Source organism: Carettochelys insculpta, chromosome 8 (genome assembly GCF_033958435.1).
Source record: "Carettochelys insculpta isolate YL-2023 chromosome 8, ASM3395843v1, whole genome shotgun sequence".
Lineage (NCBI taxonomy): Eukaryota > Metazoa > Chordata > Testudines > Carettochelyidae > Carettochelys > Carettochelys insculpta.
The window spans coordinates 56,838,496-56,861,243 of record NC_134144.1 but is presented as its reverse complement, the minus strand read 5'-3'; the positions used below and the strand labels follow the sequence as shown (position 1 = coordinate 56,861,243).

The 22,748-nt window shown below is 41.3% G+C and overlaps 1 protein-coding gene across 1 annotated transcript in view; it reads left to right on the top strand.

The window, feature by feature from the left end:
• The window catches only part of THSD7B (thrombospondin type 1 domain containing 7B), a 440,276-nt gene that overhangs the window by 405,797 nt on the left and 11,731 nt on the right, over window positions 1–22,748 (top strand). The window contains exons 20-25 of the mRNA XM_075001414.1: window positions 5,953–6,098; window positions 15,875–16,034; window positions 16,943–17,116; window positions 17,212–17,307; window positions 18,322–18,404; window positions 21,400–21,592. Of these exons, the coding sequence (XP_074857515.1) occupies window positions 5,953–6,098; window positions 15,875–16,034; window positions 16,943–17,116; window positions 17,212–17,307; window positions 18,322–18,404; window positions 21,400–21,592 (852 nt within the window). The remainder of the gene's footprint in view (window positions 1–5,952; window positions 6,099–15,874; window positions 16,035–16,942; window positions 17,117–17,211; window positions 17,308–18,321; window positions 18,405–21,399; window positions 21,593–22,748) is intronic.

Genomic DNA, 22,748 nt, shown 5'->3' with positions numbered 1-22,748 from the left:
AACTGCTTCATCATCTGGTCAAAACAAAGATAATGTGAGAAGCAGTGTTAAGGGATTCCTCCAGTAACTCTCATTCCTGCACAGGATCTAGTACAGGAGATAGAAAAATGTTAGCAGGATGGGGCCTGCCCTACACAGGGAGATTTTTCTCCAGGAAACAGTGTATGAGCTGGAGGCCTAGAATCTCTCACAAGGCAGCCCAGGAAGGAAACAAACAGACCCATCCTTGGTGGAGGACCCCATGCTGGAGCTTCTCTATAAGGAATTCATGTTCTTCTGGTCAGATGTCTGAAGACCTGTAAGGGCATCTGAAAGACCTGGATTGGGAAATTGTTTTGTCGCTTTCAGAATCCAAAGAGAAGACAGAAATGTCCTCAGAACAAGAAGGAACAATTCTCTACATAGTTTTACATGGTCCAGGCACTGGAGAGAGACAATATTCAAAATATCCATCTCTTGTGGTGGTCAGAATTTGATGGTACTGGTGGTACCAGTACAACCTCAGATTGGGATGGTGGTATCAGCACTGTAGGCACAGTCTCTGAATGTCCTGCCAGTGTCAGACACATCAGCAGTGTCTCTATGGTCTCTTCAAGAGTTGGGAACGATGGAGGAAGTTCCTTATCAACACAGAAGTGAAGGATTTTATTCCTGGTACTTTTTGGTTCCAATGAAATCTGGTGGCTTCCATCTCATCAAAGAAGAAATTTGACAAATGCATCAATAAAATCAAGTTCAGGCCATTTGCAAATGGCAATGCATTCCTTTCACAGGAAGTACCTTCAATTTCTGGTAGACACAGATAACAGTTCCTTTTGGCCTGTCTTCAGCCCCAAGGGTTTATATCAAGTTCCTGGCAATAGTTGTTTGGGATTCAGATATATCCCAATTTGAACAATTCGCTGGTTCAGGCAGTATCAAGTGATTGTGCTGGAAGAATGGCCTAGTAATCAAATGTTCTCCCATCTTGTCCGGAAAATAAAATTGGATAAATCAGCAACCAACTCAGTGCATAAGTTTTACAGCAGATCTCTACATCAGAACATCTGTGACACAGGAATGGTTCAAACCTGTAAACTTCCTTTCAGAAAGTTTCAAATCCTGTCCAACAATGACCATATGAGTTTGCCTTCATCTTCTCAGCTACATGATCTTATACATGTATAAAACATGTTGTATGTAACATATTCCAGATTTCTCTTCTGTTGTGGCATCATTCAGTGTATCACCATGGTCCGTATCCTTGGCCTCATTCAGTGTATCAGGCTTGGCATCATGCAGTGTATCAACATGGTCCATATCCTGTCGACATTCAGCCTCCAGCACCACCCTTTCCAGAGGCATGAAGCAGGGCCTACCCTTGCTTTGCCCAGGGGCCCAGCAAGGCTGTTGTTCCCGCTGTTAGTGGGAACAGGACTGAGCCATAAATTTGACTAAAGACAGCAAAGGGTAACAATAAATAAAGAAAACTATTTTCTAATAAACTGACATTTAATAAGTTGCACACGCCTCAGAAATAACGAGTAGCAAATAAGCTGTATATACTGCTGCTATAACTGCTCTCTCATTCCTATTTACCATCTGAGAGTCCAAACAATTGTCTGTTTTGCTGACTTTTCTCTATGAGTTTGTGAAATGCCTGCTCAGGAAACATAAAACACTGTAAAATGGAAAAAGGGAAATGCTGTTGATGAGATCAAAGTTTACTGTTGTTTCATTTATGGTTTAAAGTCACTGAACTCAGCAACATGGCTAACGCTTTTATTCTGCTCATCTCTTAAAGTAAGTTATTCTTCTGTGATATATTTTAATGGGCTGTAGAAGTGCCCTGGTGTATTCTGTTCAGGGTCAACATTATGAAACAATACACAGGGGCACCAAATCATATTTTTAATGTGTAAGGCATATATGTCGCTTCTAGTGTAGCTGTAGTGTAGAGCAGCAAAAGGAGAACATATTGATTTTTATACCTGATGATCAATAGAGTGTATCTCTCTTTCCTGCCTGGGCTGAGCCTAGAGAGACATGGAAATAAATTATATTTGCCTGTTACAGCTACAGCTTTCAGCAGTTTGTTATGGATGCTGTTTAGCGCTGTAGGCTGACTTTCTTTACGTATGCTGAAAGTCATCATGCATACTGCAGTGCCAAATTGGATAGTGTTCTAAGGCCCTGACCCAAGTCTGCCAGAGAGCTTGGGAAGACTCTTATTGAGAGGAAACTCCAGCAAACACAATTCTCCTTGGTAAGGAATGAATATGTGATAAATCTTTTGTGATTTTTGCCTCAAACCTTTCATAAGGTTCAGAAAACTAACCAAGTCCTGGCCTGCCAGAATTGTAATGAAAAGGAATACACTAAAACAAACCTTTTCTGAGCTGGGGTTGTGAGGGCTAACTGTTTGTTTGCACTTTGCTATTTAAATTACAAGGCATGTTGGGTCGTTGAGTGCAACTGCTGTCTTAATGGACCAAAGGTTGTATGGGTTTATTTGCCTGCTTCTCTTCTGTCTTGTCTACCCTGGTCTCTACAACCCTGCTTCATCTGCATATTAGTTGACAAGATGCCATCTACCAACTGCTCTGTTCTACTAGCTGGACAAGGAATACAAAAATCTGCACCAGAGCAAGGCCTCAGTAAAGCAACATCAACATTTCTGGCAAAGTTGTCTGGGGTTAACTTTGGCAGATATTACAGGCATCTCGGTTTCCATTGATGTCTTGTGTTGTTCTGTGGGGTTTGGAAGGAAAGGAAGCAGGGGAGGCTCTTTGATTGTAAAAATACTCTCCCGTAGTAAAAGACCGTCATTGTTCCAAAAGACTATTTGCAGTAACAAGCAACAATAAACCCAGCAATCTTCTCTCACAGAATTTCTTACAGGTTTGAGAGAAGTGAAGAGGCTGTTCACACTTGCAGTTTTCGGCAGCCTTTCTCTCTGCATTTTCAGATTGTTTAATAGTGGGTAGTGAATGAAAAAGAAATTGTCTGTTCACTGAGAGACACAAGAACCAATAGAGATTTTATACTGTCACTTGCAGCTCAGAAATTGTACAGGGAGAAAATTCATTTCAAACCTATGAAGATAATAGTCTCTATCAAACTACAAAGTTTGATTTTTTTTTGAGTTTTTCTTCCACTTGAGTTCCTACTGACCACCTGAGTTGTGTATGTAGACAGAGAGAGTCCCAGGAGAAAATGCCCTTTTCAGCTCTGAGCTACCCTTTTTATTTTGTATTGATTTATTTACAGCATCATGAGACAGGAGATAAAAAAGATGAGTCAAGCTCAGGTAGATTGTGCAATTTTGTAGTTTATGGTGAGCAAAATGTCTTGTATAAACAGCTATCAGGAAAATATTTCATGTCATGGAATGACTAAGATATCTGACATTTTTGCTCTCAAAAATGAACATTTTCGATTCCCAGTCAGTTTTAACTTTGCCAAAAATAAATTACTTCATTAAGTTTCAGTAGCTTTACAAGTACTTTTCAGGTGGTGACTCCAAAATCACCTGCAGCTTAGTTTTCTCCACTGAAATTCTGAGTTACTTTTTAACCACAAGGTTTGGGGGAGGGGGGAAGGGTTGCTGCATGAAAAATATTTCTTTTATAACTGAATACACTGAGGTGTTGGAAAAAGCTTTTTCCAGGCGTTCTGCTATAAGCCCCTCGTTCTAGGAGATGGCCAAAAATAGTGTGAAATAGATTTTAAAATGTCATATAATGCTGAGGTGAACAACATTGTGAAATACAGACAATCATTTTGCAAGGTTGTCCATTGGCGGCTCTTAAATATTTTTGTTTTTCCCCAGCAAAATAATAAAAAAATAATCTTTTTGGAAATTATGCTCACTAGACATGTATTACATCAGTTCTCAGCAAGAGTTGACTTCTTTTTGTAGTTTTAAGCATGTCTGTAAGACAAAGAGTTAAAAATTGGGTGCACTGCATACATAACTGCAAAAAAAAGAAAAGAAAAGAAAAGAAAGCCAGCTGCGTTTCTTCTACAGATTTCAGGAACATTTGATTTATGCATTTAGGTTGTCCCATCTCTGTTTATGATCACATCTACAGCATTGAAGTCCTAATGGGAGAACCTTACCATAAGTGTTTCCTTCACTTGCAGGGCTGGTATTGCGCACACATTGCTTACGGCCTTTTCAGATGCTCAAAATCTATCACTTTAGGAGACCGTTTCTGTTTCTCAGATTCAGTTCCTTCAAAGCAAACTCCTGTCCATCACATAATTATAAATGTCACTTATATGCACTGCAGGTGAATTTTTTCCTCTCTTTAACTGTAACCAGGGTTCTAATTAGAACATTTTTGAGAGAACAGTTTTCTCTGAGTATTTTGACTTTTGTATGGAAAGAAAAGGAATAAGAAACATGGTTACTGTTAATTTAATGAGTGGTATTCAGTTCTATTATTTCTGAAATGGTAACCTAATTTTTTTCCATTCAGTGGGTTAGGGCATTTTCACTGAAAATAAATAGCCTTTAATGGGCATTGTAAAAGTGGTTATGGGCATTAATGGCTATTAAAGTGTTGCAGTTTTCCAGCAAGCTGCCTGCAATTCTTACATATATATCTAATTTTGTTTCTTAAAAATGCAAGTAAAACACATTGAAATGTTTAATATTAAAAATGATGTTACTGTGGTACCCTGAGGTACTGAAACCTCGTCTGGGGTGAGTAAAGTCTCCGCTGTACAGCCTTGCCTGAGAGCTAGTTGGCCTTTAGCTCACGTGGTAGAGTATGGGGCTTTAGCCCCTATGCTTGTAGGTTCTATCTCTGGGGCTGGCAACCAAGGTCTGTTGGCCTTATGCTACTATAAGAGTTATGTAGCTTGTAACATTTACTAATGCAGCAGGATATACTTGTGTTTGTCATTCAGTGCTTCTTCACATGTACAAGGAATATAATTGGAAAACATGAAAATTATGTTTTAAAGTAAGATAATTGATTTAATCTTCACACTGAATATTTACTAAACATATTCCAGGTTAATTTGGTAAGTTTTTTTTCCAAATATTTTTTCCAAGGAAGTTATACCAAAAACTTGCTGGTGAAAAATGAGTTCAATGCTCTATTACAATACAGAGGAACTTTAGAGATATGAGCGCATCAGGAATGGACTTTGTATCTCTGAAATGTTTGTAACTGTGCAAAAATCTTTATGGCTGTCTTTTCAAAACTTTACAGATGAACATTTAATGAATGCAGCTTTTAAAGAGTTTATTTTTAATCATCTTTTGTTCATTGTAAAGAAGCTTTTAAACTTTACTATGTAGAAGAAAAATGCTTCTTTCCCTGTATTTTCAGTGGTTTGCATTTAACATATTACTGTATTCTAATTGCTTGCCTCTGTGTGTGTGTGTGTGTGCATGCGCCCGCACACGCACACGCACACACACATATCTTCCTGATTATATTTTTCTGGTTCCAAATGAGGTATGTGGGTGATGGGTCAGTTCCTAACTCTGGTGTTCGTGACACTGAGAGTCTACTGTACAGCAGAGACCTCAGTCCTGCATGAAGCTCTGCTAGTGTAAATCCCTGCACCTGTACAGTATTCTCACCAACAGACACGATACTATTGTGTAATGAATTCATTCCCTGTCTTTCCTAACACTCCCACGCAGCTGTAAAAGGGTTTTCTTTCCGGGTAGTGACCTGACAACTGAGCAGAATGAAGTGGAATAAGAGTCAAACACAAGTACTCTGCAGGAATCATATGAAAGCAGCAACATGTGACTTGAGCTCTAGGGTTCACTGAGTTCTCCTCTTTTTATTATGTTGCTTAAAGTACCTCTGCTACTAGGCATTGTAGTCTACTTCATTATTTGCTACTCATTAGAGCATTGCTATAATATAGGAAACCTTTCCATTCACAGTAAATTTTCTGTTTCTAGTGCAAATACTATGAACTGATATCTTTCCTATCTGTTAGGCCAGATGATACGCACTCGGTCCATAATTATGCATGCACAAGGAGAAGGAAGGCTGTGCCCTCCACAGCTCACCCAGTACAGAAACTGTCCCGTAAAGCCATGCTACACTTGGATTCTCGGAGAGTGGTCACCATGCAAAACAGAGGTATGTCTTGTTGTTATGCTCCTGAGGTGCTTCTCAGGTGAGGCTCAGAGACAGGCATTTCATCAACAACAAATGCCACAGTTATGTGACAGAATTAATTTATTCAGCTCTTCTGAGATCTAAAGTGTTTTGCTGCCAAAAAGGCCATGCTAGAATCCACTTTAAAACAAAGTGAGTTTTTCATGAGTAGACCTATTGTGATTTATCCAAGCCATTAGATTCATAGATTCCAAACCTGAAAGGGTCATTGGGATTATCTAATCTGACCTACTTTATAGCACAGGCCAGAGAAGTCCGCTTAAATAACTCCTCCAAAATGTATTTTAGCAAAACATCCAGTTTTGTTTTTAAAATTGCCAGTGATGGAAACTTCATCAGAACCCTTGATAAATTGTTCCAATGGTTAATTCTTCTTACCAACTTGTGCCTTACTTAAGTAACTTCATCTTCCAGCCACTGGACATGTTGAAGCTTTTTCTGCTAGTCTGAAGAGCCCATTATCAAATGTGTGTTCCCCATGTGGGTATTTACAGGCTCTAATGAAGTCACAGCCTTAGAGCTTGATTGGAACAGTGCAGGTAGTACATATAGTATGTATGTATTGATACTGAAGGTCGTTCCAACTCTTACTGGAGTGCTGCTCTAGCAACCATTATTTAATTATTTATAGCAATGCTATCAAGAAAATATATGTAGTGGATTTTGGAAGGGTTTTATTTTGGAAGTAGTAATAACATTTACCCTGAGAATAAGTGATGTCCCTAGACATCTTAGAATGTCCTAAACACTATCATTTAAAGTTATATGGAGTGTTGATTACTATATTTTTCTTAGTGGAGTTATCAAAATAACAGTAAATGTAAAAGACTCTTAAATCGCAGTGTATAGCACACATATCCTCTTTGCTCCATTAGTAATGGGAGTCTGTGTTTTCTCTCTATTGCACTTGCTTTGATTTATCTTACAATTTTTCTTCTCTCTCCTGGGGAACCTGGTTGATCATTCTTCATATGTTGAAGCATTGCAATTAAACACAAATTCAAGTTAACTTAAATTTATGTAAATTTTCTACACTGAAGTTACTCTGACAGGGTGACAGTTTCTTCACCTCCATTAGCCCTTACTAACTGTCCTCTCTGAGGGAGATGTGTGGGTGAAATGCAGAGAGGAAATACACTCCACCCACGGCTCATGACCACGCTGTAGATCACCATGGCTGCTATTCCACCCTATGGGGCAAAGAGTTGAGGTCATTAGATGTGTGCATAAGTGCAGATCCCATTGCCTCTCTTCTGATCTACCCGTCTCATGATGCAGCAAGCTTTGTGCCATGTTCTGCTCCTCCCACTTCTCCAGGGCAGAGAAGATGCAGCAAATGTGCCTGTGATCTCTACTGCAACTGGCATAGTGTATAGCAGCCCCTAGCTCATTTAAATCACAACTGGAACTGCTTTGACCCTTGGCCAGTCACAAGCAGGGAGGCAGAAAAATGACTTTCTCCTCTTCTTTTCAATTCTCCTAAATGCAAACCAGGTGCAACTGAGAATGTGACACATGCATGGAAATGTAATATTCATGTAGCCTTAACACTGTTTGCTCTGATCTTGTCCCAGGAAACAGGGTTAGTTCTCATGAGTTCCACCTGGGAAGCCTTCAGTTGTAGGAAATAGTTGTTCCTCCAAGGGAATGGGCGCTTCACTCTGAATTAGGTACTGAATGCTTGATATATTGCTCAGATTATTCAGTTGACTGCATTTTTTTTCAGAATCGAAACATGTTAAATCTGGAACCTGGCCAAATTTTAACTTGTCTATTCCAGATTTCACTCTGCACTTTTGGTAGAATACAGTATTCTTCTTTCTTCCTATCCTTTTGTGTTGTGTTTCTGTGCTCTACTGAATGGCTGTTAGAGGTGACTATACTTCAGTGCGGGGAATAGAGGAGTGGTTCTGTTACAATGTGTTTTAACAAATCTCTTAAGGATGAAGGAAGTTATATAAAAGTAAGGTAACTTACTTCCAAGTGTTTTCAGGGAATGAATCCTAAATTCAACTTTCAGAAGTATCAAAAATGTTGTTTTTCACAGTCTTTTGTTGAGTGCCTCCATGGCAGCCTAGAATAACCTGATAAAAACTATAAACAACACAAAGCATTTCTCATTTTTACTATTTGGATATTCAAAGAATATGAGCCACATGTTAGACAGTAACTTATCCAGGGGCTCAATATAATGTCAAATTATGTTCATTTAATACGAAATTTACAAAGGTATTATGCACCTAAAAGTGCAGATAGACTCCCTACAGGATTTCAGAGGTGCCTAAGCGCCTAACTTCCATTAGGTGGGAGCCTAGTAACTTTTGAAAATTCCACTAAACACCTGTCTGCATTATTTGGTGCCTAATACCATCAAAAGTCTGGCCCCCAAAGTCTGATCTTGCAGCAGCCCTTTCTCACAAATGAGAATTCACACCCCAATGAAGGAAAGTGTTGCCTGATCAGGCCCTTAATTAACAAATCTTGTCCTTCCCCTGTGGCCACCTGCAGAGGAGCTGGTTGTGCTTCTGGCAGCCAAGACAGGCAGGGAGACTGTCTTAGCACCCCCAACTACCCCTCTCCCACACACACCTCCAGTCACCTCATTACCCTCCAGCAAGGCAACCCAATGCCAGACATTCTGTAAGCTAATATTGCACCATGACACAAAGTCTGAAAACCACCACCCTAGCAAATTTCCACTGAATTCTACCGGCTGGTTAGAACTTCAGACATGGGTCCTATGTGACTTTAGAATGCAAATAGGGATCATTACTTTTATCCTGCATTATTCTTGCACCATACATAATAAAAATCAGGCTTCCACTTTCCTCTGTAAATGGCATTGTGAGTCTCCCTTTTCACTTACAAGGATGTGGTTAGGTTCAGGTTTTTGTAAAACAAATGACCAGTCTCAAATAATAAAGAGAGGTCACCATTAAAGGGTAATCATGTAGTACAGTATAACATCTGAGCTACAATAGGCCAGTCTTGAATAATAAACAGAGGTCACCATTAAAGGATAAACATTTACCACAGTATAATATCTGAGCTACAACAGCGATTTCCTAATCCAAGTACAGGGAAATTCAAAGATATCACTGTGTTGATAAATGTTGACTTTATAGTGGACAGCACTGTATTAGAGGTAGATATTATTGTCAGCTAAAGTAAGTATCTTTATATATCATTTTAGTCCTCTGCAGTACTGATTAGTCATTTCCTTTTGCTAATCCTCTAAATTTGAAATATACTGTAGTTTGATTAGACCCTGCTTTCCCAGAGAGTTCCTTCCACATCATAATCTGTCTTCACCAGTAATTTCTAAGAAATCCAGCCCACTTTGCTACCTGGGTGAGGTATTCATGCACCATTAATCCATGTCTGCAACAGAGGTTTCTGCAGTGAAATAGTAATTTAGAATAGTAAGTTACATACAGAGTAGATTGAAACACTGTGTTGAAAACTTAATGTTGAGCTGAATACAGTAAATCTGCACAAATACTTCTCTTAGACACTTGATTATCCACTACTTTAAATCCAATTCGTTATGCTCCCACTTATATTTCATATCCTGTCAGTGAGAAGGTGCAGGGAATTATGGGAGAGCCAGCCTTTAAATTCCTGCTACCAAATCCAGTGCTGAACAAATATACCCAGTCACACTATAGGTCTGTGAATGATCCAGAGTAGCATGACCCACAGACCAGTAAAAGCAAAGTTTTATACAGTGCTCATTTCCATAAAGTTCAAGTTGCACAAAGGTAATGAAATAAACATAACATCATTACAAGTGTACATCATTGAAGGGAGGACAGCAAACCTGAATGACTACAACAGCCATCTCTTCCCTCCTCTTACAGCCTCCATCCAGATGCCATAATCATTTTGTCATCTGTTAAATAAAAAGTTATTGTTTTTTTTCAGCAAAATTAGTTTTTTTCAACAAGTATTCCATAGCTGTGCTGAAAGGAACAAGATGGTTCCAGTGGGTAGTAGAGTATGGAACCTTTCATTGCTGATTGAGATCTGATCTACTTCAGATAATCAAAAGTTGCTAAGTTTTTATGACAGGTCAAGGAGTGTGTCATATGAATTGGTGGTCTCTGTCCATCTTGCAATTGGTAATTGTACACAAAATAAAGAGAATAAACACACTTGCTGTTGGCACTCACTGAAGAGTTCAAGGAGTTTATTGTTATAAAGATTGGCCTACCTTTCACCACTAAGCACGTAATTGGGGTATGTTGTCAAGGGAATATATGGAAGCCTGCATTCTTTCTACCTATTGTTTCCATGTCCAGTGCTGATTGGGAAGGTCTGACTGTCATGAAAACATTTTCTATGGCTCTATGCATTGCACACTTAGGCTGGGTCAACACAGAGTGGTTCTTCTGGCAGCTCCATGCTAATAAGCAGCCTCACAATTGCAAATAACTGCTCATAGGCTTGGTCTTGCGACTCATTAGCATAGCCACGCGAGAGCTCGCTCTCGGAAGAGGGAGGTGCCAGCAGTAAGAGGCTGTGTGGATGTGTCCCTGCCGGCAGAAAGCCCCTCTGTCACCAGACCCTTATGCCTGAATGTTTTCATTAGCATGGAGCTGCCAGGAGAGCCACTTCATGTAGACCCAGCCTTACTGATTTTCCAGGTCAAATTCTTGTTCCGGTCATGTATTCGGTGAACTTGAATTCCTCCGGCAGAGTCACTGGAGTACTGTGGTCTTCTTCGTGTCCTTGCCCAAGCTGTTTAGAGTGGTACACGGCTATTTAATAGTTATGGTCACTTCTACTCTAGAGGTACCTAGAATAATCTCTGTATATCTCATGCTTGATCATGTCCGTGACATGCAGTCCCAGATGTGGCACTGTGGAGCTGTATTTGCAACCATTCACCTGCCCGGTCCCTGAGAAACTCCTGAGGGAATTTTCCTCACTTCTTCAACTGTACAGAAATTCTTTTGGATCCTCCTGGTGGGGAGAGGATGGAGGAGGTGTGCCCTTGTACACCCCTTCAGGCATGCAGCAAAACTTACCTTGCAGCCCTGCCCAATCTGCTGGTCAGGGCATAGGTGGTGTAACCTGGTACTTTCCTCCTTCCCATGCACAGTTACTTTATAGAAGTGCAGGAAGGAGATTACCTTTTCTTATTGGCGATCACTTGATGAGGAGTAGGACGTCTTCATTTCACCTTCCTATTTGTGAGTTCTATGATGGCTGATCAGCCTGATTCTGGAGCTGCAGGTCTTATCACAGAAGGGGCAGGTGTTAGTAGTTGTTGGAGGGGCATGGGGCAGTTTTTGATGCTCTTACCTTCTTCTCTGACTTTCCTTGTCTGCCCTATGGTAGAAGCTCCCAAATTGTGTCACCCCCACATTGAGGACAGTCCCAGGCTAGATTCTCCCAACTGTTGACACCAATGCTGCATTTTTTCATATGTGCCTTCAGCACATCCTTATATCGTTCTCTCTTGCCTCCAACATTCCTCTATCCTTCCTACAACTCAGAAGACAATCGATTTTGGCACACACTGATCAGACATCAGGCCAGGCCAGTGAAATTGTTGATGAAAGGTAATGATAACGTTGACTTTATCAGAAAGATCATTTCCAAGGTATGGGAAATGCTCCATATTGTCCAGCAGTTCTCTATTGACTTCAATAGAAGTTATATGAGATTGTCGTCAGCGAGGGTTGGTGGAGCACCTTGGTTTTGTTGAGGTTCAGTGTGAAGCCAAGATTCTCTAATGCTTTGGTGAAGGCGCTTAAGATGGTCTGGAGGGCTGTGGGAGAAAGAGCAGCAACTACATTGTCATCTGTGTACTGGAGCTCCATGAGCAAGGTTGTGGAGGTCTCCTTTTTAGCCTTCAGTCTCCTGAAACTGAAAAAGCTTCCTGTTTGTTCTATAGACAATTGTCACGCCATCTGGAAGCTTGCCATCAATGAAGAGAAGGGTCATCATGATGAAGATGCAGAACAATGATGGGGCAATGATGCAACCTTGTTGATATCCATTTTAACCTCAAAGGGGTAGCTTTGAGGTCTGTTGTAGCTCAATACTGTGGCAGTCATGTTGTCGTGAAGCAGTTCAAGATGCTAATGAATTTTTGGGGCATCTGATCTTTGAGAGGCTGGTCAACAGGATACTATGATTGATTGAGTAAAATGCTTTGGTTATGTCAATGAAACTCATGTATAGTCTTGGTTTTGTTCACGACATTTTTCTTGCAGTTGCCAGGCAGTAAAGATCATGTTCGCTGTTCCTTGGAATGGTAGGAAGCCACATGAGGATTCCGGGAGAATTTCTTCTAAGAGTGGCAAGGGCCAGTTTGCAAGAATTCAAGCTAAGATTTTCCCTGCCATTGTCAGGAGGGAGATACCACAATAGTTTCCACAGTCTGATTTGTTTCCCTTCTTGAAGAGACTGATGATCAGCATATTCTGAACTCTCATGCATCTGCTCACTATCCCCAATCTTGAGAATCAGGAGGCAGAGTTGTTTGTGGAGCTTCTTTGAAGATTTCAGCAGGGATGCCATCTAGTCTAGTTGCCTTATTGTACTTCATTACTTTGATAACAGCTTGGCTATCACTCAGGGTAGGAGATGTTGTAAGATCATCCCTCAGCAGCTGCTGAGGGATTTGGTCAAGGAACTCTAAGATCATGGTAGAGGGGCCATTCAAGAGCTCATTATAGTGCTCCCTCCAGCAAGAAGCAATTGCTTGATTGTCTTTCGAGAGCTGGGTACCATCCTTTGATCTCAGGGGATTGATTCCATGGTTTCTCAGTCCATAAACAGCTTTGGTGGCACTGAAGAAATATCTTGTATCATTGATATCTGCGAGATGCTGGAGTTCTCATGCATTCTCAGTCCACCACTGGTTTTTCAGAGTCCTTGATTATGTGGGATTTCTGCCTTGGCCTTGGTATGCACTTCCCTCTTCATTGCGCAGTTGATGTCACTTTGCCGGGTCTCAAAGGCTTTCCCCTTTGCTTTAATCAGGCATCCAATTTCCATATCATTCTCATGAAACCACTCCTGATGCTTCATGGACTGTTGCAAATGGTTTCTCCACAAGCTCCAATGATGGCCTTTTTTAATTTACACCAGTGTTCTTCCACATCTTCAGGGTGTACTGTCAGCATCTTCCTTTGGAGCGCGATCTAGAAGCCATTCTTTGTCTGATGGGGTCCTTCAAGCCTTGTACGTTGATCTTTCATCAGATCAGTTTCCTCTGAGTTAGCCATTTGGTGATGATCCTAATTGCCATCATGGATCAAATAAGGTGGTGATCAGTCCAGCAGTCATCAGCACTAGTCATTGCACATGTGTGAAGGAAATCACACCAATCCTGAGCACAGACAATGACATAGTCTATGAGGTGCCAGTGCTTTGGTCAAGGATTTTGCCATAGGTCTCAAGTTTGTTTTTCTGGTGGAAGAGGGTGTTCATGAAGACAAGATTGTGCTCCATGCATTTCGTAAGGAGGAGCACTCCTTTGGAGTTGCTGTTGCCAACTCCTTTTCACTATGATTGTCCAACAGAGGTCTGCATCTCTTCCGATACTGGCATTGAAATACCCTAAGAGAATAATGTATTTTTGGGAATGTCTTTCAAGACTGTGTCCAATTGGCTGTAGAGCTTCTCCTTCACATCATCTTCAGCATCTAGAAGTGGTGCATAAGCACTGATGACAGCTGCCTGTTGACTTTTGGCAAGGTTCAAGCAGAAAATCATGAGATGCTCATTGATGCCAACAGGGAAATCAGATAGGATGTTTGTCAGTTCATTCTTGATGACATATCCTACTCCTACTCCATGAATTCATTTTTCTTCTTTTGGGGTTCCTTCCAAAAAAACATGTACCCTCCATGTTCTTTTTGCTGTCCTTCTTCTGGTCTAGCCGTTCTTTCAGGGCAGCTATATCAATGTTGAATCATCACCACTTGCAGGTGATGATTGCCATGCATTTCTTGGGTCACCCACTGTCTGGGTTGTCTATTAGAGTCCAAATATTCTATGTTCCAAAGTTTACCATTTGATTTCGACCACATCCACTGGACATGATTATCCAGTTGAGGGGGCTGAGGTGGAATATATTTAGGTCACCTTTTCTAGCCCCCTTCCCATGTGGTGGGGAGCAGAACAGATCCTAAGTAGGACTGCTCAGTCATGGATGCAGCAACTGAACCATTCTATCCCCTCAGTCCTTGAAACAGAACAACTGATATACACATCCACCACCTATGTGCTGGTCGATGACCGAAAGCTTCCAGATTTCACAATCCTGCTCCCATCACCATTCAGCAGTCACCGTAGGGCTAAATTTAGGAGAGTAGTACACAGAGGAAGATGCCTGTGCATGACTTCTTTTAATGTCGGGGGACTGTTGCACTGCAGCCACCATACAGTTCTTCATGGATAGACAGCACAGGTCTGATGGCCTGGGATCTATGACAAGTGGGAGTCTCCTGTCCACTGCAGCCTTCATCCATCTTAACAGCCATTAGAGCATTACCCTTCCTATCCTCCACCTGTCTGCTGTTGAGGACTTTTAGGATTGTTCTTTGTCTACACCCTCCCCATTGACCTGGCTATCATGGGTGACCCTGCAAGGAGTACAAGACTCCCTACAGCATCACTTTTGGGTTCACTGGGTACACAAGCCCACTCACCATAACAAGGTGATGAGCCAGAGGGTGGGTCGAGTTAGTGAGAGAAGATCTGGAGATATTCCATCCAATGATGTACACCCACAGAGGAGGTAGGCATAATCTAATGCCTAGGCCTCGATCCAGAAAGGGCCTTACTCATCCCAATGCTGAATGTCACAGTGACTGATTTTTGGGCACTCACTCCCTCTTAAGTTTAGTGACTGCTCGTCTGTGGATAAATACTTACATAGTGTATGTGCTGGGGGGTGGGGCAACAGTCTTGCTGGGGCCCTGGGGCCCTGGGCAAGATGGAGTTGTAACCACCTGGATGCAGTCATTCTTACTCTCTCTTCAATCTAATGACTGCTCTGTTGATAAATACTCACATAGCACGTGGGTGGGGGTGGGAGGAGAAGTAACAGCAAAATATGACTCTGTAGCCTAGTGATTAAGCCACCCAGCTGGGAAGTGAGAAACTCAGGGCCCAGTGCCCCAGCTCCCATTGTTGTGCATCCACTGTGAAACAACATTAATGGGAGAGACTGAAGGATTCCCATGTCAGAATATTCTATCACGCGCAATCTTCTGAAAGATGGGAGATTCCTTTTTAAATCTTTCCCTGGCTTCTGCCTGAAGAGGGTATTGAACCTTGGCCTCCAACATCCCAGATAAGTATCACAGGGCTGAAAAATATAATGTGGGTAGTTGTATTGCTACCATTGTCCAGGTATAGAATGGAACCTGATCTGGAGGATAGTCTGGTGTGAGACAGCTGTGCACGTACCTAACTGCAGAAACTTAAGCACTGAGGGACCTTTTGCCTTGAAAACTAGGGTGGTAAGTGAATGTTGGCACCAATAAGGATTGGCAGGAGTTTTTTGACTCACCCTAAAATGGGGAGTTATGTGCCTAAACCCCAAATCTGGATGCTGAAGTGTGAAGTTTAGACACCTATATACCTTTTAGATTGGGACTAGAGTCTGGAAACCGCTTTAAGCTCATTCTAGGTGATATATAAATTCACTTCTTATCATTTGTTATTTAATTATTGATTCAATTAGTAACATGTGTCTCTGTGGTCTGTCGTAGGGTGGACAATGTGGTGAAGGAATCCAAACCCGTAACCTCACATGTATAGTTCATGATGCCTCTATGTCTATTCCATCCAAGCAAGTAGAAAACACATTGTGTGGAGAGCTGCCACCAAAAGAAAATGCATTGCAGCTGCCGTGTTCTGTGCCTTGCCCAGGTAAATCCTTTTGAGGCTGTGTGGTAAGCTGTTGGGAGCAGGGATCCCTCTCTAATTTGAGCTGCTACAACTAGGCTGTGTCCACACCAGCCCAAAACTTCGAAATGGCCATGTAAAGTGGCCATTTCGAAGTTTACTAATGAGGCGCTGAAATACATATTCAGTGCCTCATTAGCATGCGGGCGGCCGCGGCACTTCGAAATTGTCACGGCTCGCTGCCACGCAGCTCGTCCAGACAGGGCTCCTTTTCGAAAAGACCCCGGCTACTTCGAAATCTCCTTATTCCTATCTGCTCGTAGGAAGTTAGCTGGGGTCCTTTCGAAAAGGAGCCCTGTCTGGACAAGCTGCACGGTGGCGAGCCACATCAATTTCGAAGTGCCACGGCTGCCGGCATGCTAATGATGCACTGAATATGTATTTCAGCATTTCATTAGTAAACTTTGGCTAGTTTTGGGCTAGTGTAGACACAGCCCTAGTGTCACAAATCAAAGTGCTGTTTGTAATATGCATTGTGGTAACTTCCAGATATCTTCAGTCAGGTGCAGGGCTCTGTTTTTCTAATACAAGTACATGAGGACATACAGCCCACAGCTGACTGCTAATTAAGACAATACGCAGCAGACTTTCTGCTAAGCACTCAAAGGTTGGGAGGAGAACAAATGAAGGTGACAGTAATAAGAATATGTGGGTCTGTGGGTTGGCTGTGTTTTCAACCTGATGGTTTTAGATCTTTTGAAAGAGGTTTTCTTTTATATTGCAGACACTGATCCTATATGGTACAAAAGTAGCAAAATAAGCCATGCTAGTGGATTATAATTGGCATTATTTCCAGAAGACCTGCTGTATGTTTAAACTGTCCTTTGAGGCTGTCTCCTTCGGCTAACAGCATTTTATCCTTTTACATGTAGGTGACTGCCATTTGACAGGATGGTCAGAGTGGAGCTCATGTGAGCTAACATGTATTGATGGCAGGAGCTTTGAGACCACTGGTCGCCAGTCTCGATCAAGAACATTTATCATTCAGTCTTTTGAAAACCAAGACAGCTGTCCTGAGCAAGTTTTGGAGACACGGCCATGTTCAGGTCTTGAAGCCACAGCCCTTGGCTTTATTCCACTCAAGAGTTTATGGTTCTGTAGCTTTGCGAAGATTAATTGCTTTATCTTGTTTGAATTGTAGGAGGGAAATGTTATACCTACACATGGAAAACCAGCCTTTGGAGAGATAATGAACGTACAGTGTGGTGCCAGCGTTCAGATGGGGTAAATGTCACAGGTACGTCTGCAAAGCCAGGAACACAGTGTGAAAGCCTAGTTGAGTATGATTAGGTTTGACATGGAAGGGGAATATCAAGAGATTGTAAAAACATATGAACCTGTGAAAGAAATAGGAACCATTATTAGTAAATTTGGGGTATAAAAAGGCACGAGTAGGCCCGTTTGTATATCTGTTATTGTGAGTGTTACGTAATTTTAGAGTCAGAAGAAGAAAGCACACGAGTGATGCAATTCTTCTTCCCCTGTGTGCACCAGGAAGTTCAACATCTATCAATAGAAAAGCAAACTATATGGTCAGCACTTCTGGCTCCACTGCCTTGGCCATCAGTGCATCCCTATGGTTTGCAAGTCCCTCAAATCTCTTGTTGGTTACATAGATGAGGACATAAGTATGTATAAAAATATAAATCTTCCCACCTCCCTCCTGTGTATGATGATTTTTTATAAAAATGTTTAACAGGTTGGACCTGTTTGGTCTGGCACCCTCGGGACCTGACGGATCCTGAACAAGGGAATTTGCCAGACTGGGGAGGTCCCTTGCCACTGGTTCCCCAGCCCACCCCGGCTCCACTTCCAGCCCCAGCCAGCCACCCTGCCTTGGCCCCAGCCTGTTAAAGGGACTGGTTTACCTTTTCTGTATTCACCTGGAGGCTTATAGAAGCACATGGAGGAATGACCATGAGAATTAGGCTCCAATGTAGAATACAGGAAATCTGGGTTCAATTTTTGGCTTTGCCAGACTTCCTGTGTGGCCTTGGGAAAGGCAGTGAATCTCTCTCTGCCTCATTTCTCTATTAGTAAAATGTATAAAATGTCCTTGCCTTGTGAAGCTAGCTTACCTAATGAGTCATACAGAGCTCTTGTGAGGCTGAAGCTCCACAGAAAAGCATATAAATAAAATACAAAATAAGCAGAAAAAGGCTTTTCAACCACAGCAAGCTAAGCATTAATCTTTGTCAAAACATTATAAAATGTAGTCTGGAAAGTACTTGGTGACAAGGCTGTCTTACAGGAGGCTGTTCTGGTCAGACCCAGCCTGCAGAAATCAGGCACTGCAATCCAGAATGCAAAAAACCATTCTCCTACTGCACCCAGGTAAGTGGCTGTGGCAAAAAGATATTTTAGGAATTAATAGTGTGGCATCTATTATATTCAACATCTTCGAAGCTTTCTAATCCCTCTGACAATAAGTGGTGTGTACGTGACGCCATCTAGAGATTATTCTGGGAATTTATGTTTAATATTTAGATCCCAAGAGGAAAAGGAAAGCTTGTGGTGGACGTTCACAAATTTGAACTGGGTTCATAGTGTTATGGTTTTGGCTTGCGTTTTAATTAAGAGCTCCTATGAGCAGTCGTTTCTCTCTGATGTACAGAAACGGGCAGACTGTAGATATGGGAGGGGTCTGTAACTTCTTTAATAATAGGAGCCCAGAGGTGGCTTCCTTTTACTCCCTGGGTAGAAACAGAGAGAGTCAGAAGGGGACATCCCCCAAGCTTAAACACTCAGAGTATGTCCATACTTACCCAGTGTCCGACGCTCCACAACAGATCTTTCAGAGTTTGATTTTGCCACATCTGTGAAGATACGGCAAAATCAATCTCTCTGGCTAGGCCATCAACCCCAGTGCTCCACACTGTCATGTGGAGTAAGGGACGTCAATGCATGCCTGACAAGCCCTGATCTAGGCAAGTCAATTCAGATATGTCGATTCTAGATACGCTAATGGCGTAGCTAGAATTGAGTATCTGGGATCAACTTTGTTCCCATGTACAGACCAGGCCTCAGGTTGGTGTACTGAGAAGCAAATAACTCGCCCTAGAGAAGTGGTGCAGTAGGCACATCCTTCTGCCCACTGGGGTCTCTCCAGGGCATCCAGAGATTGGATGTGTATCCTGGGAAGTCCAACTCCAGACCATTTTTTTACTTTGGGGTATGCCTAATGGCCAGGACCTGACCAGATGGGACTCTGTTGTGTCAGGATATTAGTGAGACAAGATGGGTAAGGTAATATCATTTTTCTCTGACCAACAGAATTTCAGCCAATAAAGTATATTATCTCCCCTACCTTGTCCTTAATAAATAAAAAGCAACATTTTCAAACTTGAGCATTTTAGGGTATGTCTACACAGCAAAGTTATTTCAAAAAAGCTATCCTAGTGTCTACACAATGCAATTCCTATTTAGAATAATTTTGAAATAGCAGTTGGCTTATTTCAAAATTGCTGTGACAGGGTACATCATCCTTCGATAGTGTATGTGCAAGCCACGCAAAAAAACTTTGTCTTAGAAGTAAAAACTCTCAGACTCAAGAATTTGAAAATAGACTGACATGCGGTTTTTGCAATTGACTGTGCAAATCCAATATTGGATGGATAAGCTACAAGAGAAGCTACAGACTCAAACACTGTCCATAGATCCTCACCACCACTGCTAACCACCATCTCTTGAGACAAAAGGGGCCATAGGTAGGAAACCTCATTCTATGAGGTATAGCGTCTATTTCAAACCAGCTATTTCAAAATAGGTGCTGAAAAGACAGGGAATAGAGCCTATTTTAAAATAAATCATAATGCGGCCAATGGTTCTATTTCAAAATAAGCTCTCTGTGTGTAAATGCTATGTTTCAAAATAACTAAGTACTATTTTGAAATGCATTGGCTACATCAACACTAAGAGAAATCTTTGAAATAGCCATGCTAATAGCCATTTCGAAGAATACTAATGAGGCTCTGAAATGCATATTCAGCACCACATTAGCATGCCACTGGCTGTGGCACTTTGAAATTGCCGCGTTTCGCTCCCATGCGGCTCATCCAGACGGGGCTCCTTTTCGAAAGGACCCCGCCGACTTCAAATTCCCCTTATCAACAGATAGGAATAAGGGGATTTCGAAGTTGGCCGGGTCCTATCTGCTGATAGGTATAAGGGGATTTCAAAGTTCCTGGGGTCCTTTCAAAAAGGAGCCCCGTCTGGACGAGCTGTGCAGGAGCAAAAGCGACAATTTCAAAGTGCCGCAGCCAGTGGCATGTTAATGAGGCACTGAATATGCATTTCAGTGCCTCATTAGTATTCTTTGAAATGGCCATTAACATGGCTATTTCGAAGATTTCTCTTAGTTTAGACATGGCCATTGTGTGTAGCTGTGTTATCTCGAAATAAGAATGTTGTGTAGACATACCCTTAGACAAATGGTGTGATTAACAAAGAAGCTGGGCATCTGCAACACTTGCCAATGTCAACAAGAGTAACAAAAACAACAAGAAGTCCTGTGGCACCTTACAGACTCACAGATTTTTTGGCGCATAAGCTTTCATCTGACCAAGTGGGTCTTTGCCCAGGAAAGCTTATGCTCCAAAAAATCCTTTAGTCTGTAAGGTACCACAGGACTTCTTGTTGTTTTTGCAGGTACAGACTAACATGGCTATCTCTCTGATACTTGTCAACAGGAGTAGCAGGGGCTGAACATCTCTGAAATCAGGCCACTTCATGGGGGCCTGATCCAAATTCCGCTGCAGTGTACTTTGAATTAAGCCCTAACTTAAAACATTGCACTTTGAAAATGTTCCCATGTTGTTGTTGCTTTTTTTTTTCTTTTTAAAGTTAGTGGTAGTTTCTTAGCCTTAACCACATGTTCACAAAGTCTCTCTTTGCCTCAGAAGGTGTAGTTAATGTGGTTTCAGCAGTTCTGTAAGCAGGCTTAGTGGGTGATGTCCTGGGTTCGGTGAATTCTACAGCCAACCTTCCATTGACTTGACGGGGACCAGGATTTTTCTGGTATCCCTGGTCTCATGAATTGTATTTTGTGTACTTTATCTCTGTAAGTTTTCCTTTTCCAAGCTCTGATAGTCTGTTTCAACTACTGTTTAAATTAATACAATATATTACTTTATTATGATTTGGAAAATATACTGTGTTCTTGGGCCTTTCACTGCCTGTGTGGATAGCATAAGATATTTCTGAGAATATAAATACAAGCAAGTCACTGCATACGTGGGCAGAAGAGACCAGACAAATATCACCATTGTTCTTGACATGCTTAGTAGAATGTATTATTTGATTTAATGCTAAATACATATTTGTTACTTAGAATGGAGTCTGCAGTTGTGAGAAAGGATATACAGAAATCATGAGATCGAATGGTTTCCTGGATTACTGCATGAAGGTGCCAGGTTTGGAAGATAAGAAAGCTGATGTTAAAACCATTGCTGGAAAAAATAAACCTGTCAACTCAAAAATGCATGATATTTTCAAAGGATGGTCTATTCAACCTTTTAATCCAGGTAAAAACATGGAATAGAAAGAATGAATTTTTCTCCATAGAAATAATACTTTGTAAACCTTAAAAATCAAAGATTGTATAGTAGAGTTTAAATTATGAGATTGGTACACTCTCTCTTCTTTTGTTCTGTCGCTCTTAATTTATTATGCTGAGAGATAATAGAGGCTGAATGATGCATTAATGTTTGGCAAAAGCAACACCATTGGGAATTCTTGGAGTTACTTGGAATCACATCTTGCTACTAAATAGTGATGTTCTACAAATGTTGTGCAGGGTACCAGGGAAAGACACTTTGCATCATTAGCATTTCAAAAGGCCTTGGAGTGGAAGATTTCTTAAAAATTTCATGACCGGAGACAGGTTTGATTAATCGTGCGTTGTCATATTTTGAAAGGATATGAAAAAATAGCCTGGTGAATACACACAAACCAACTGGATTTAGTTAAGAAGCGTTTAACCAGAAGAAAGATTATGTTTCAGACTGTGATGAAACTTCAGAGTGAATAGCAGTTTGCTGCCTGACTAATCCCATTGTGGAGCTAAGGTACTATACAGCTGTGAATTAGGGTCCCACAGAGGTAGCAGTGTTAGTCTGTATCTTCACAAAACAGAGCAAAAACCTGTAGCACCTTAAAGACTAACAGTGTTATTTATTAGGTGATGACCTTTTGTGGGCCAGACCCACTGCTTCAGCTGTGGAGAATAAAAACTGATAACTGAGAGAAAAAGAATTTAAAAAAATAGAAAAAATGAAAGAAAAAAGCTGGCAAATCAGTTAGATGGGGGAGGAAAGGGGGAGCAGGAGGAGTTTTATGAGTGTCTTGAATGATCTTGAAGCTTTTTGTCTTTGTCAGCAGGAGTGGAGCAGAGGCACTGGCACCATTTTAGGGTAGTCCTTACCCATTTAAATCAATGGCTGTCTTCCTGTTTACTTCAATAGAAGCTGGAATTGACCCATGTTTATTGCATTTGATTACCAATTTGGATGTTAACCTTTAACCTAGTCAACAATTCTGGGAAAGAAGACAGCTATAAAATTGGTTTGGCCTGTGAAATTCTTGAATGGCTGAACATTAGAAAATATTGCATCTGTAGAAACAAACACACAGGTTGCTCAGCTAGCTTTGATTGACCTCCTCTTCCCCATCCCAAACATT